We start from the raw sequence: 14786 nt of genomic DNA on the forward strand, positions 1-14786 counted from the left end.
AATTTACTTTTTGCATATTTCAACTTTTGATCTTGTTTGACGTTTGCGCTGAAATAGTTATTGTTGACGATAGGTAATAAAGTTACGAGTTACTCTTTGCCTTTATTCGTGCTTTTATGATTATCTTCAAATAATTTCGAGAATCTAAAGAACTTTTCCGACTTCGATCCCATTTCTTTCATATTGAGCGAAGGACACAAAACACATTATAATATGCTGATACCTATCAATCGACAGTGCAACAAGCCAACATCATAAGCACATAGAGCTCTCGCAAACGTGGGAGAGCCATGCTTCGGCACGAATGGGCCGGCTCGACCGGATAAATACCACGTTCTCACAGAAAACCGGCGTGAAACAGCGCTTGCGCTGTGTTTCGCCGAGTGAGTGAGTTTACCGGAGGCCCAATCCCCTAACCCCTACCCTATTCCCTTCCCTACACTCAACTGTTCCCTTCCCTTCCCTACCCTCCCCTATTACCCTATTCCCTCTTAAAAGGCCGGCAACGCACTTGCAGCTCTTCTGATGCTGCGAGTGTCCATGGGCGACGGAAGTTGCTTTCCATCAGGTGACCCGTTTGCTCGTTTGCCCCCTTATTTCATTAAAAAAAAAAACTACAGAGTACAGACTTTTAGTCGCCCTATAGTTTTACCTAATTGAGGTTTTCGTATCATTGATTATTATCGGGCGATACTAAATCGTTTGCACTACCATACACCTTTGCACTAATTAAGGCCAGGTAGTCCCTAATGTACATGACTTTGAATCAATAATCGAGAATAAACATCGAGCTGCTAATTTTATTGTCTACCTGGCCTTAGGCGTTTAACTAAACTATCGGCCGACTAAAAGTCTGCAGTCTGCGGGGGCTCTTAATCATACAAATTGTCAAATACTCGTTTCATTACGGACAAAATGAAGCGCGGAAGTGAAAGGGGAGCACTTCCCTCGCGAAGTAAAAGTCGAAACTCGAGACATTGTCACGCTCACAGACGTTATGATCTTCTGGTTTGTTATGTAATTGTTAGTTAACCTTAACATTTTTTTAACATTTAACGAATTGTATTCATTAGTAATAAATAGTAATGGTGATCATCATCATCAACCTGTTTTGGTTTAAAAATACATGGATCCATATTTGTGAAAAGTTTCTTCGGCATAATATGATGACTTTGTATAAAGGTTGTACTCCACTGTGGGCTAGCATTTTACTTTGTTTCCCCACTGTTACTAAATTAAATATTACTAGTGTAATCACAGTAATTACAGGGCCCCCAGAGCTACATAACCTCAGTGATTTTACAAGAGTTGATTTTATAAGATTACACAAAAGTTCTCTCCTTCCCGCGGTAGAATACTTTTGAAGCCATTTTTATGCTTACCCTGGTGATGCTGCGGCGACGGCGCGCCCTGGTGCTGGAAGTTGGCGTACATGCCCTGCTGCGCGGCCGCCGTCACGTGACCACCGCCAGACCCGCTCACCTGCATGTGCTGCGCCGCTGACACCTGGACAAAAAAAAATGTAATTGTAATAAAATCGACCAAGTGCGAGTCGGACTCGCGCAACAATTTTTCGACAGTTTAGCAATCGTCCATGAGATTACAGCCAGGAGACAGACATACGGATCGACAGACGGACAGCGAAGTTTTTACTTTTTGGGTATGGGACCCTAATAAACTAAAAAACCCGACTGGATTTTGATTCACCTCGTGTCACTCTCACAATAAACACGAATCTAACGACACCTCTCAAGCTATAAAATCCATCTCATGCTTCTCTACAGGTTTACCCTACATTTATCCAAGACTACCTTGGAGGCGGCGCTTAAAGCACAAACAGGAAAATAGAGAGATTAATATACAGATAATATGAGATTGCTACAATTTTTAGGAGCCTGGGTTGTCAGTTGTTACTGATAAAGACTCGAAAAGTGACACAATATCGTGTTGTTCATATTGCAGGGCATTACCAAACGCTTTAATATGACGTCACTAGCTCTTTCGTCCTTCATTCCAAAGGCTCATAGGGCGTAACCTTGCTAATACTAACTATAAAATATGTACATAATAAAAAGATCCATAAGCAGTAGTACCAGTTTAAAATATGCGCCTTATATCCGGCGCGCCTACTTTTTGTCTTTAAAAGCCGTAACAAACTGCAGACTTTTAGTTGGCAGATAGTTAGTCCAACGAATCAGTACTAAGATGTCCATACACCTCCATAGGTGCGCACAATAAACTATTTGTATCGACGGATAATAAAGTACAAAAACCCTAATTTCGTCAAACTATCGGCCGACTAAAAGTCTTTAGTCTGCGGGGGCTCTTAAACCTTTCGCTCGGGTCGGAGATTGAAAATCTCATTGCATTCTCTATTTTTATACATCATCCGTTTTGGATGAGCGAGCCGCCCACGGCCGTGCTCGTGGGCGGAGGTCCTGGCTGCTCGATCGATTTTCCCCAGCGTGGGCAACTGCTTTTATCTTTAATTCACTGAATTCATATTTTATTTTTAGATGCTCATTTCTTTAGTAGCTGAAGTGCCCTGCTCTTGCTGGTAAAGCGTTAGAAGAGTGTAGAGAACTCAAACACGATACTACATTGTTTCTGCATATCTTTCTCATTGATTTCGAACAAAATAGTAATTTTCCACTCCCACACTTGAACGTATATTAAACTACATAAACCGTATCTAACGCAAGAAACTGGTCGCCAGAAAACTTGTTTCGTATAAAAAATACAAGAAATAGGATACGGATCGGCAACAAATAAAACAATACGACATCCGTCGAGACTTTTGTTTCTCATCATCATCATGTCTTTATCGCTTATCAAGTTAGCAGCCATGCAATGTAAAGAGTCCAGATTTTGCGCCAGTCTTGGTTACTTATACATATTGTTGTACTTTATATGGGTCGGCGCATGAAGGCCTATGCTTGTTATAACAGCGCAAGATGTTCCACTTGCAATCGCACGATTTTAATATCACTGAGTACTAATACTAGATTTTAAACAGTGTGCTAGAACCTAACTGCGAATTTAACAAAAGTAATTGGACTGCTGTATCGGGCTACTGATGGCTCATAAGTCATAAGTGTTATATTACAGTAAATCTGGTTCTACAATAGAGAAGTCGTAGGTAAAACCCTAATTAGATTTAGTATTTTAGAAATTGATGAATTACTTCTAGCAAGGTTTATTAATGGGCATTTATGTAATGTAGTAAAATTAGGTATAATCTATAACTAATGCCAGTAAAGTTTCACTAAATGAGTATTTTTGTACAATATACAGCAAATACTCTTAAGGTTTTTAATATACATATACGTATTTGTAAGTTTTGTAATCTACCTTGAAACCTTCCATCTATGTCCTCATGTGAACTGGTTTTGCTCTAAAACAATAAAATTGCAAATTTTATTGCAAAGTCTTCCAGTCTTAATTAGAAATTCTACAAAAGATATGTTCAAGGACAGCCACAGCAATAACATCGAAGTTGGACATTTAAAGATTGATGGATCTTTGATGGGGCACGTTATTTCTGATAAGAAGCAATCTGTTGTAGAGAATAGAGAACATCATTACAATTTTTAATGACTTTGACTACAGACTCCAGTCCGAACGAGTAATTTCAACGGCAAATTCTCCCAGCGGGGACCATCTCGGGACTAATAGGGACAACAATATATTTCCTATTAATGAAACTTAGTCATTGAGCATTAGTCATTGAGAGGATATGAGCAATAATACTGGATGCAGGTTTTTGTCTCGGCGGTGACAGCTGGGCGTTTGACGCGGACGGTACGGGCCCAGCATCCGCGAACCTGTTCGTCCCCCCTCCCTCCTCCTCCAGGGTCCCCGACGACGGTCGCCGCCCGGTATAATATTCGTAGTGGCCGCTAAGCTATATCGTACCAGACGGCCTAACGGAACCGCTAATCTAGTTGCGCATCGCTTTCCACGCGCCCGCCAATCTCAGCATGTGACGAATGTGTAGCGCAGTTATACATGGGTAAACGCCCGTCGCCCGGACATTTTGGCCGTTTATCCATCTATAATAATATTCTACATAGACGGGTAGTATTTTGAACTTTACGCACTCTTCGCTACTTAAATCGCTGTCTCCTACTCTCTACTAGACAGAATAAGGGCAATCTCTTTTCATATCAGCGAATCAGACTCACCAGCCAACAGCTCACCAACAATTTTCAGGAGTTCAATTTTGAAAATCATTATAATATTTAGCTTGGCAAATATAAATCAATTTTTACAGCAGTTAAAACAAAACGAACATAATATATGCATCTCATTCACCCATGCTTTTCTTTCGCATGGAGATCAGCTAACAGTATTTTCACCGTGTCGTGGAATGCAGCCAGATTCTAACTGATAACCAGTCTAGACTAGCACACGCGACCGTCTTAGGGCTTAAAATATTACAACATTATAACCCATTGTTTTCGTATTTTCTGTATTTCAAAAATAGAATTAAGATTTTACGATTTTATGAAATGTAGAGTATTTTAAACCAGAACGAATCCTACGAATAATGTAGTCTGTAGGTCGTTGTTTCTGTAGAAATTATTAAAATATGAAAATATGTAGAGCTGTACTATATTATTATTTAAAGTGCACTTTGGATTTTGCAAAATGTAGAGTCATTTAAATCAGAAATCAATTCTACGGATGCTGTAGGATGATGAGAGTTTCGGATTAGTAGCCGTTGTTTCTGTAGAAGTGATTGAAATATAAAATGTAGAGTTGTACTCTGCTGTACTATAATATTATTCAAAGTTTACCCAGAGAGCTTACAATAAGTTGCGTAGAATAAATGCGTAGAGCATTTTATTAATGTAGATTCACTTTAAAGTTTAAAATATTTTAGCGATAAACTGAAGTTAATTGAACTCTACGTTCGAGTACGTATTAGGTCAAAGTAATAGTTATTGAGTGAAACAATGGCTTGAAACAGTCCCACGATGTTATAGAGTTCGCTATCACAATATTACGTTATATTCTCTGTTAAATACTATCATTAAACCGCTGCCGTTTACTGACTACTAGGTACCAAGTTGGGCACCTGGTACCTACCTACGTAGGATTTGAGTAAGTATATGTGTGTATATATGTTACTTTTTAACGCTTTATTTAGGCGTCATGATTTTGATGAAATTCGGAATGGAGGTACCGACCAGCGACCTAAAGGTCGTTGTAAAGGAGTTGCTCGAATGTTACGCACACACGTGTGCACTATAAAAATCACCTTTCCAACGGCAAAACTTGGGAGGCATTTTGTAGGATAACTAATTATTTTAAGCAATAAAAGTTAACATTTGTTTTTAATTAGTACATAATTTATAGTAATTAGGTGTTAAATGATAACTGTATCGTGAAAATCATGTATGGGACACGCCGAAACAGACGTTTCCCAAGCCAGAGAAAGTGGGTGATGATGTTTTATATTAGAATTACTTTAGTATACAAATTCGCCGAGTCGTGGGAAACGTACAGAACCGGAAAAATCTCCGCACTACAACTTATTGATTAATATTCATCATTTGCTATTCTTGATTAATAACAACTACATACAAACAATTTTTAAGCTGACTTTGTAATAGCGCACATATTATTTATTCATGTTTAATAATAACTGTGGCAAGTGTCAAGTGGTTACAATTATTAACACTACGATACAAATTTACAATACCAGTCGGTACCTACACAATACGAATCCTATAATACAGGGTAACTTTTTTCAGTAACTAGTACCTAAGTGAGCTAATCGACGGCCACCTACATATTACATAGTTAATGGCTGTAATATAAACATCGTAGTATCTATAATCGAAACGGCGGATCCAGGCACAAAAATTTTATACAATATCGGTACGAATCGCCTAATAGAAGCTCGCGTCAGTGACGTCACGCATACGTCATCACGCCTCTCCCCGCCCCGCCCTACCCCTCAGCGACTCCATAAGCCCCCGCTACACTTAGATATGCTGTAAATATGTGCTGCGATTGAGGTTGCGATATTGAACAACATAGTAGAGCATAGAGACTGTAATATATTTGATTGATACATGTATTTGCCAAATGCAGGACTAGCAGATTTGGATTGGTGCGGCTCAATTTTTCATATAATATCATTGGTACAACTATTACAGCCTACAGGACTATAATTCAGGAGTCAGGACGGACAATAACGATGTTGCTGTAAATTCGTACCATTTTTATTTTATTAAACAATCAGAAAACTTACAGTTTCCCAAAAAATTCAGTAAGGATTTATATGTATTATAATATACAACTATAGCAAGATATATGTAGTAAAGCAGAACAAATTGTATGGTGATAAATGGATGGTGAGATGGTGATGACGGTGACCCATCGATCGTGGAATAACGAGACACAATAGCTTATCTATTGTTATCGCGGCCGGATGCGGCCGCTTAGGGCTTCATGAATTAACCGTGATAAAAACTATCCCGTCTTTCCCTAGAACTCGAAGTTTATCAAAATCGGTTTAGCGGTTTGGTCTGTTACTATAGTTTGTGCGTTTTATGATGATATGGGTGACACATAATAATTGACAATAATAGGGAAGTTACCTAAAAAAAAATATCGATAATTTAAAAATATCGAATCACTTCGTAAAGGAATTGTAATCGAAATTATCGATTTCGTACTGATGTTTCAGAGTGGCGCCGGCGATTTAAAATGGCTGCCCTTTTTTTAATCGATTTGATTTCGATTCAACAGTGTCAATCTCTATTGGCATAAGTTCCGTTTCATGCATCTCACATTTTTCAAATATTTTTGTAACAAAAATTTTATACTCCTATTTCACAGTTAATAATATAATTTTATATTAATAAGTTCGCATTTAGCAACTTTTTATTTTTATTCATTTACAATTATAGGAAACATCTGTTTTTGTAGATGGAATATAATTTATTACATTTTGATTTTTTTTTGTTTTCTTGTAAAAAAAACCCGTAGCAAGGAATATGAGAACTGTCACCCATATCATCTTAAAACGCACAAACTATAAACACTACTAAACAAAAAGACTTATTTTGACTTTTTTTTATATTAAGTATTTATGAAATTCTACAAAATGCCAATCAATATAAATTCAACGATTGGAACACGTCAGTCGCACAGCGCACTGCATTATCATTCATCTGACTTGCATGAGGCATGAGCATCGGAGGGTTATGTAGGTACTAAGTGAAGCCCGCAACTCCGTTGCGTCCAAATTAGTTTGTCGCGCGGGAACCGTACATTTTTTCAGCATAAAAAGTATCCTATGTCCATTCCCGGGACTCAAAGTATCTCAATACGAAATCTCAGCAAAATCGATTTAGCGGTTTAGGCGTGAAGACCTAACAGTCATACACGCTTTCGCATTTGTAATATTAGCATGAAAGTATGGATAGCACCGTCTAGCTGCGACTACATAATATGTTCGAAAAACTCTGAATACAGTACAAAATATACGCTACAAAGTACTAGTTTTACTCTCTTTAGCGGCTCACAAAGGGCGATTACCTGCTCAACCCTTCTGCGACGTCCGACGGATGTGCATGACTTTTTTCAATGGCTCATCGAAATATTCCAACAAAATTCGCTTACCCACCGCTATTGCGCTTAGCAACGACGTAATGAAAGTAGACAATATTATAGCAGCGGTCGGCAACCTGCGGCGCGCGGACGTCTAGCGACCCTTTTTTGTTTTGTTATTTCAAAATAAATGTATTCATTGATGCGTAGCGTGCCCATAACATAAGTTATTATCGTTTTCAGTATTTGAGAGCTAATAGATAATATACGAATTGCGACTTCAATTTAACAGTAAATGCAAGAAATAGTGTCAACAAATGCAACATCGAACTTGTATAAAATCAGTACCACATTTTTGTTTCTGATTGGTTTGCGTATTAATTATTGCTATGACGTCTTATAAGAGTTTTAAGTTTAAAATTTGAACAATATATTTTTGTACGTCTTGTGTAAAGTTTTATTATTTACCAAACTCACTTATGCTCTGGTTCACTCCGGATTTCGACAAGCCGTTCATTCCATTTTGCAAAAGCAAACTTCTAGATTTACGTGTTTTCAGCCCCAGCACACCATTTAGGTAGTTCTTTAAAGTGTGCGACCCCTCCTTCCAAACGGTTGTGAACCGCTGCTATACACCGCGGTGCAACGTGCGCTCCATGCAGGAAGAGGCCGGATGAGACACTTTTATTTTGGTTTGAGACGACTAGCGTCACCCCCCACTGTTGTAGTGTTATAATACTTATAATCGACTGGTAGGAATGTTCTTAGTTTCGTCGAGTTATCAAAAATACTAACTTAACAATATAAAATTGCTTAAAATATTTACATGTTGTCCTAGTCAAAACATTTTTTTGTTATGATTGTTGCATATTATGTTACAGTCAAAATCTACTTATTTATAAGGAGATGTTGCCCACAAGTCACAACCATGTTAAGGCCATCCCCTGAGCAAACGACCTTGACCATACATTTGCCGCGTCGCGTTGGCGAGATCACACCAAAATCCTATTTAATTAGTACTAATAATTAATTTTTTTACTTATCTTAGTCCAAAATTGACCTAAAAAAATTCAAACGACGAATATGTAGTTAATGAAATTGTCGTGTGTTTCAAATAAACGTAATTTGTAAATACTAGGGAGATACTGAATGCATGCTTGAATTTAAATAAATTGGTTTCATTTCATTTCATTTATAGCTTTCAAATTATGATTTAATAAGACTCTAAAAAAGGTAATTTAAGGCATCTCCATAGATCGCCTTAAGCCGAAACTCTAACCGATTTTGATGATATTGGGTAGAGAAATGAGAATAGAGGTCACAAACAGACTTATTATTACACTTTATCATTTATAATATTATGGATACTATAACTTGGTAGTTATTTACTTTAAATGTGAATAAACAAAACAATGCAACGCAATTTCGAGTTTAAAATGACAACAATATTCAATACTCACGCTAAAAATATATTAAAGCGATAAGACACAATGTTGTACCCACCTAAACTGACACACTTACATTGTCCTTGTTTCCATACAAAAGCCGACCCATTTCAAATAAATGGAGTACTTATACTTTCATTAATACATTTAAATAATATTGATTGTCATTTATTTATTTAACAATCACTAATCTAATATTTAAAATATTGCAATTTTCATTACGACGTTACTTTGAATTTTCTAGATTTTTTTCTCTGAATTCTGAAAATATTTTAAGTAATTAATAATTATAAAATAATTAAACCACTAACTATTTTTGTCCCGTAACCCCGGCCGCACTCAAATACATATTTCATTGATAAGTGATAACTTAATTTTAACTTTTGATTTGATACACTGTACACAACATGTGTGGAGTTTATATCAAAATATTCAAACTATAGTAAAGTAATAGCTAAAGATCTATAAGGCAGTTAAATCTGGATGGTTGTTAGGCGAATTGGTGTCATGTCACGGCGATGGGATCGCTAAAAATGTTATACGGAACATGTGCTCATGTAACATGTGCTATTCGCAAACACAATCTTATTCGCAATTGGACTACTTACAGTTTTTCTACAACAAAAATTAAATTAAGCGTCCTTTGTTTGGCGTCATCTAACGTTTGAATATTTTTTTTTTTCTGATTCGCAACTACTTAGTTTACTTCTCTCTGTTAGGGATAGGTGTTTAGGACTGTTGAAACCTTGTCTTGTCAAGTTGTACAAATACGGCTCTACATGAGCGCAGTCAGGGGGTTGATAGATCGAATCTACCCCCCTACATCTCTAAAAGCGTACTAATAATGAAATAAGGATAAGTTATTAATTATTATGTATTTAGTAAGTATATTTACTATTTGATTTTCCAACAGTAACGACCGCAGTCGGTGAACTAATATTCTAATGATTCCCTTATACATTTTTATAGACTAGCTAGAGTGTATACTGTATGGTATGAAATTTTATGGAGCTTATGTCAAAACTCAAAATCTTCATTAAATTAAAGTTAAGTAATTATTAAATCAGTAAGTGCGGCCGAGAGATTTCAAAATTAAAACTTGTACCACAGAATACATAATAGTAGGTACAAGTACTTGTACCCATACACTACATAAGTAGGAAAATCGGAAGCTTGTCGTTATTTAGGACTACATAGTACATAGTACGTACTCGTAATATTACTATCAGAAAATTGAGAGAAACTTTGCAGAAGGTCCAATATACCGCAGCTTCATGTTCGCGTATTTCCTTAGAACATTGGAACTTGGATGGTAGAATTGTAGGAAATATGTATGTTTCATAATTACTCATTTTCAATGTTATTTGTCGCAAGTACTGCGATGAATACCGAATGAGTTTACTGACGCAAGTACGCGCGCACTGCTCCTGAGATTCCGAATAATTACGTTTGTAAGAAATCTGACGTCAAATACTTAGCTCCAGTTGCGAACCAAAAATGGTAATTTTAAAACGACCTCGGGAACAAGAATTATATATTTTATGTAAGATATTTTCAACAAAATGCGTATACAGTAAGATATTTCGATCATAGATTAAGTACTAAATCGGTTCAAGACTCATGCCGCGAATGAGCATATTTTGGTAGTGTATCTATGGGAGTGACACGTAGTGACGGGAGTGGTCGTAGTTTTAACTTCTAGTCTTACGAATTCACTTAGAAGTAGAAAGTGTGTATGGTATAGAATAGATATGTTTCGTGCCAGTCGAGATGGGCCACCCAGTCGCGCGGGCCGGCGCGGCACACGCTTCCCCAATAATTCCCGTTTCCGGGCAAGTGGAGTGCCGTTACCGGCGCGGCGCCGTGTACGCGCACCGTTACATTGCGTATACATTATAATATCTACAATTCTACATCGCAAATTAATTGTAGCGTCCAACAATAAAATTAAGTGACGCATCAAAAAAAAATATTAATTAAGTACATAATATTATACGCAGTACTTACTTGAAAAATCTCGTGAAAAACCTGGTTTCTAAATTCTTTACTTAAGAGGATACACCAGGGGCTAGAGAAATGAAAAAAAGTACGTGTAATATCTATAGCTGTCTCCCTTACCTCAAGCCTATACCGCAGAATGCGATAGACAACTGCAGAAAATCAACGATTCGTTGTCCCCTGATTCCTTCTCCAAAACTTAACCGATTTAAGTACTTTTTTCATTAAAGATTAAAGAAAGGCTTGAAAGATTATACAAAAAAAAGTAAAACATAGGAACACACCTATGTTTTACTTTTTTTTTGTATAATCTAGCCAAATCTGTTTTCTGGATGTTTGAACACTGCGGAAAATCTGGCCATTTTTTTGGGTTTTTGAACGTTCATATCTTATTAAATAATTAAATTATGATAAAAAAAAGAAAACATAGGGACATTGTATTAGTGGCTGTAGATATTCAGGAAAAAAATTATAACTCTACTAGCATTATCCAGGGAGGAAACAGGGGACAACGTTTGTATGGGAAAAAGGGCGGTGTGGACTCCTCTTAAGTAAAATCTTGTGCCTACGGCAAACACTTCAAGATTTAAATTTTAAATGCCTCCATTCAACTATGGATCTTAACGCCCCAGCTAAACAGTTTAGAATAAATGTATAGCATTTTCTAATTAACATACTCATTAAAAATGCAAACTGGTTTCGTTTATATCGGCGGCCCAGTGTAAAATCTCGTACTACTTAGTAATTTAGTGAGTTCAATAAGCAATTGTTAATTAAGTAGTAAGTAAGGGTAGAAGAAGACGGCGGGCGTCGCGTCCCGCTCGCTAAGGTTCAACTTACACTGGGGAGTGGGGCACATTCGAAGCGACGCAACGCGTCATATTTTTCCGCCGTCAGCATATTCATCTCTATTGTTATATTATTATGAGGTACAAATTTCTGCTAATATACGTGCTCCGGCCTTCAAAGCGCGTTGATTCGCGCATTCGCTCTTCGACGCTCATTCGCATTTTTATTTACAGCAGAACCTTGTAATTAAATAATAGAAGTTAGAACAACAGCTATGAATAATAAAAACTAAGGAAGAGTGAGAACTGTGTTAAAAAATGTATCCATGAGTCTGTGACCCGAATACATGCAAACTTTATGCATGTATTCGGTACACAATTTTTTGTAAATATAGAAGTGACAAATAATGTCAACGGCTTTATTTCGTTAATTTGAGTGTTAGTGTTTCGTTGTTATTGCCATATTTTAGTATGCGAAAAGGAACCAAATACAAAACGGTTGAAGTATGGGAGTTACGTTTCCTTAGTTTTTTTATCTGTTTATTAATCTGTAAGTGGAAAAAACATAACGCGCGTCGCTTCGAGTCTGCGCCAGTGTGAGTTGAACCTAACCCTTCGCGGTGTCGGCGGAGCGGGCAGCGCGCGCAGTCAGTCGCGCCCGGTCAATACGACACCAGACTCCCATGTTTAATGTCTTTTCACCTCGCACGACACCCGATAAGGATTACTACTAAATGCGATTCACAAAATTCTTATGTATTAGAAGAATACAAACTCGTCGGTACTTTCCAACACATCGAAAATCTACATTCCACATCAAAGCGGCAAATGAGACACGAATTATTTGGACTAGCGCTGCGGAAATTCACAAAACGAACCGGTTTAAAGGTTAATTGATTGAAATGGAATATTAGCGCGTGAGATCGGCAAAATGAGGAGATATACTTACAATCTAAGTAGCAACTCAAAATAATAGGTAGTAAATAAATATTAACTAGAATATTAAGCAATACATGATGCTATTTGTCGTAGAATTATTGTCTTTTTGCCATAGAATGCCTGCCAACATTTGCCTATCATTTCGATCGAGCGCCAATAGAGAAGGAGTTACGGTAAAGGAGCAGGGGCTCACCTGAAGGTTGTGATGAGGCTGGGAGAGGTGGAGCTGCTGCTGCTGCGACATGTGGAGGTGGTCGGCGTGGGACGCGGGCGGCGCGGGGCGCGGGCGGTAGCCGCCGTAGCCGCGGAACCGCCAGTCACCGCCCGCCGCCTGCTGGTGCTGCTCGGCCATGTGCTTGAGCGTCTGCGCGGCCGGCGACATCTCGCCCGCGCCGTACGGCCGCGGCGCCGGCTCGCCCTCGGGCGGCTCCGCGCCGAGCGCCGCTTTGCCGCCGTCGAGGTCGAAGTCCTTCATGAACTCGGGGTACTCTGAGATCTCGGTGATGAGGTCCTCGAAGGCGTCGTCGCCGTCGTCCTCGCCGATGAGGTCGGCCAGGCCGGGGAAGGCGGAGGCGGCGTCCCGCTCTAGCGCCGCCGCGCACTCGTCCAGCCCCACGAACTCGTCGTCGGCGATCTCGGACTTGCACTCGGCTTTGCACTCCCGCTCGCAGTCGAGGGGCGAGGGCACGCGCGGCGGCTGCGGCGGCGGCGGCGAGCCGGACGTCTTGACGGCGTTGGCGAGCGCCTTCACCGTCACGTTTGTCGAGATCTGCTGCGGCTGCGAGTCCGCCGCGGACGTGGTGAACTCCAGCTGCTGCACGATCTCCACCGAGAACTTCGTCAGCCCCTCGCCCGCGCCGTTGGCGGTGTTGCCGCCGACGCACTGGAGCTTCGCCGGCGGCTCGTAGTCCCCGCACCCGAACTTTTGTTGCTGAAACAAAAATATTCCATTAGTTATCATTCGGTCTAGTTTCTCTGCAAAACTTAATACTATTCATATTTACAATCTTATATTATGTATAATATGAAACCTTCACCGACGACGAGTGTCGAGTGACGACACTCGCAGGGACTATTTAGAATTTCATCATCCTATCGAAGTAAATGCCAGCCGGCATCCCGTTTCATAATCATTTTGGATTCAAGGCAATATCGATTATATGTACAAAAAGCCTTGCAGTCAGCAGCAAGTTCATCGAAACTAAATAGTACCTTAACTCGAGCCTATTTCTGTGCTCATATAGGGTAATGTTATCTCCTAACGGTGATGCGGGTCCCTAAAGCAATAAAAGTATGTAAACTATACGTCGGCGACCGGTGCGAGTCCGGTTTGATTCATGAACTTGAGGTTTCAGACTCAGACAGAACTCCGACTTTTAAGAAACAAAAAGCTTTAAAAAGTCCCTTTACAATCTTTAAAGATACTGTACTTGCTTAGATTGATCCTTTCATAGATACTAGATTTTTTGCAACAGATTAATAATTGTCACGGTCTCAATGCTAAAAAGAGCTTTTAAAAAGTGTTTATTGATCACGAAGCGATTGTCATGCCCGGTTTCAAAAATGTTGACTGGAATCATTGCTTATAACTCAATGACTGGAATTGATGTACTTATTCACTTTTAGCGCTTTTAATTGGCTAGCGTCAAAACGTTAACCGATCAACAACTCTGTTAAAACAGATAAATCTTTATCAATGAATAGATAAGTGATAACGCTCCTTCCAAAAATCCTCAGAAACCGGGCATTACTAAGGACATAGGAGACATTTTATCCCGGAAAAATGTATGGTTCCGGCACGATAAACGAATATTGGCGCAACGGAATTGCGGGCGACATCTAGTTTCTAATATTTCTGAGACCTATAATAGCAGCATAATTCGAAATACATAGTCACATTTGTATACTACCTATAGCCACAGCCCTTATGTAATACACTACAGCAGGGGTCACCAAATGGCGGACCGCGGTCCGCATCCGGACCGCCGACCTATTGGGTGCGGACCAAGCATGTTCGAAGATGAGGACTTGGATGATTAGGACTTCAACA

At 39.0% G+C, this 14786-nt stretch overlaps 1 protein-coding gene across 2 annotated transcripts in view; it reads right to left on the bottom strand.

Moving 5' to 3' along the window:
- Positions 1–14786, bottom strand: part of LOC121729170 (neurogenic protein mastermind-like) — a 78806-nt gene that overhangs the window by 16671 nt on the left and 47349 nt on the right. For both annotated transcript variants that reach the window (XM_042117600.1, XM_042117599.1), the window contains exons 3-4: positions 12930–13667; positions 1383–1506 (exon numbers count right to left, since the gene is read on the bottom strand). In XM_042117600.1, the coding sequence (XP_041973534.1) occupies positions 1383–1506; positions 12930–13667 (862 nt within the window). The remainder of the gene's footprint in view (positions 1–1382; positions 1507–12929; positions 13668–14786) is intronic.

This window comes from Aricia agestis, chromosome 7, assembly GCF_905147365.1.
Source record: "Aricia agestis chromosome 7, ilAriAges1.1, whole genome shotgun sequence".
NCBI classification, from domain to species: domain Eukaryota; kingdom Metazoa; phylum Arthropoda; class Insecta; order Lepidoptera; family Lycaenidae; genus Aricia; species Aricia agestis.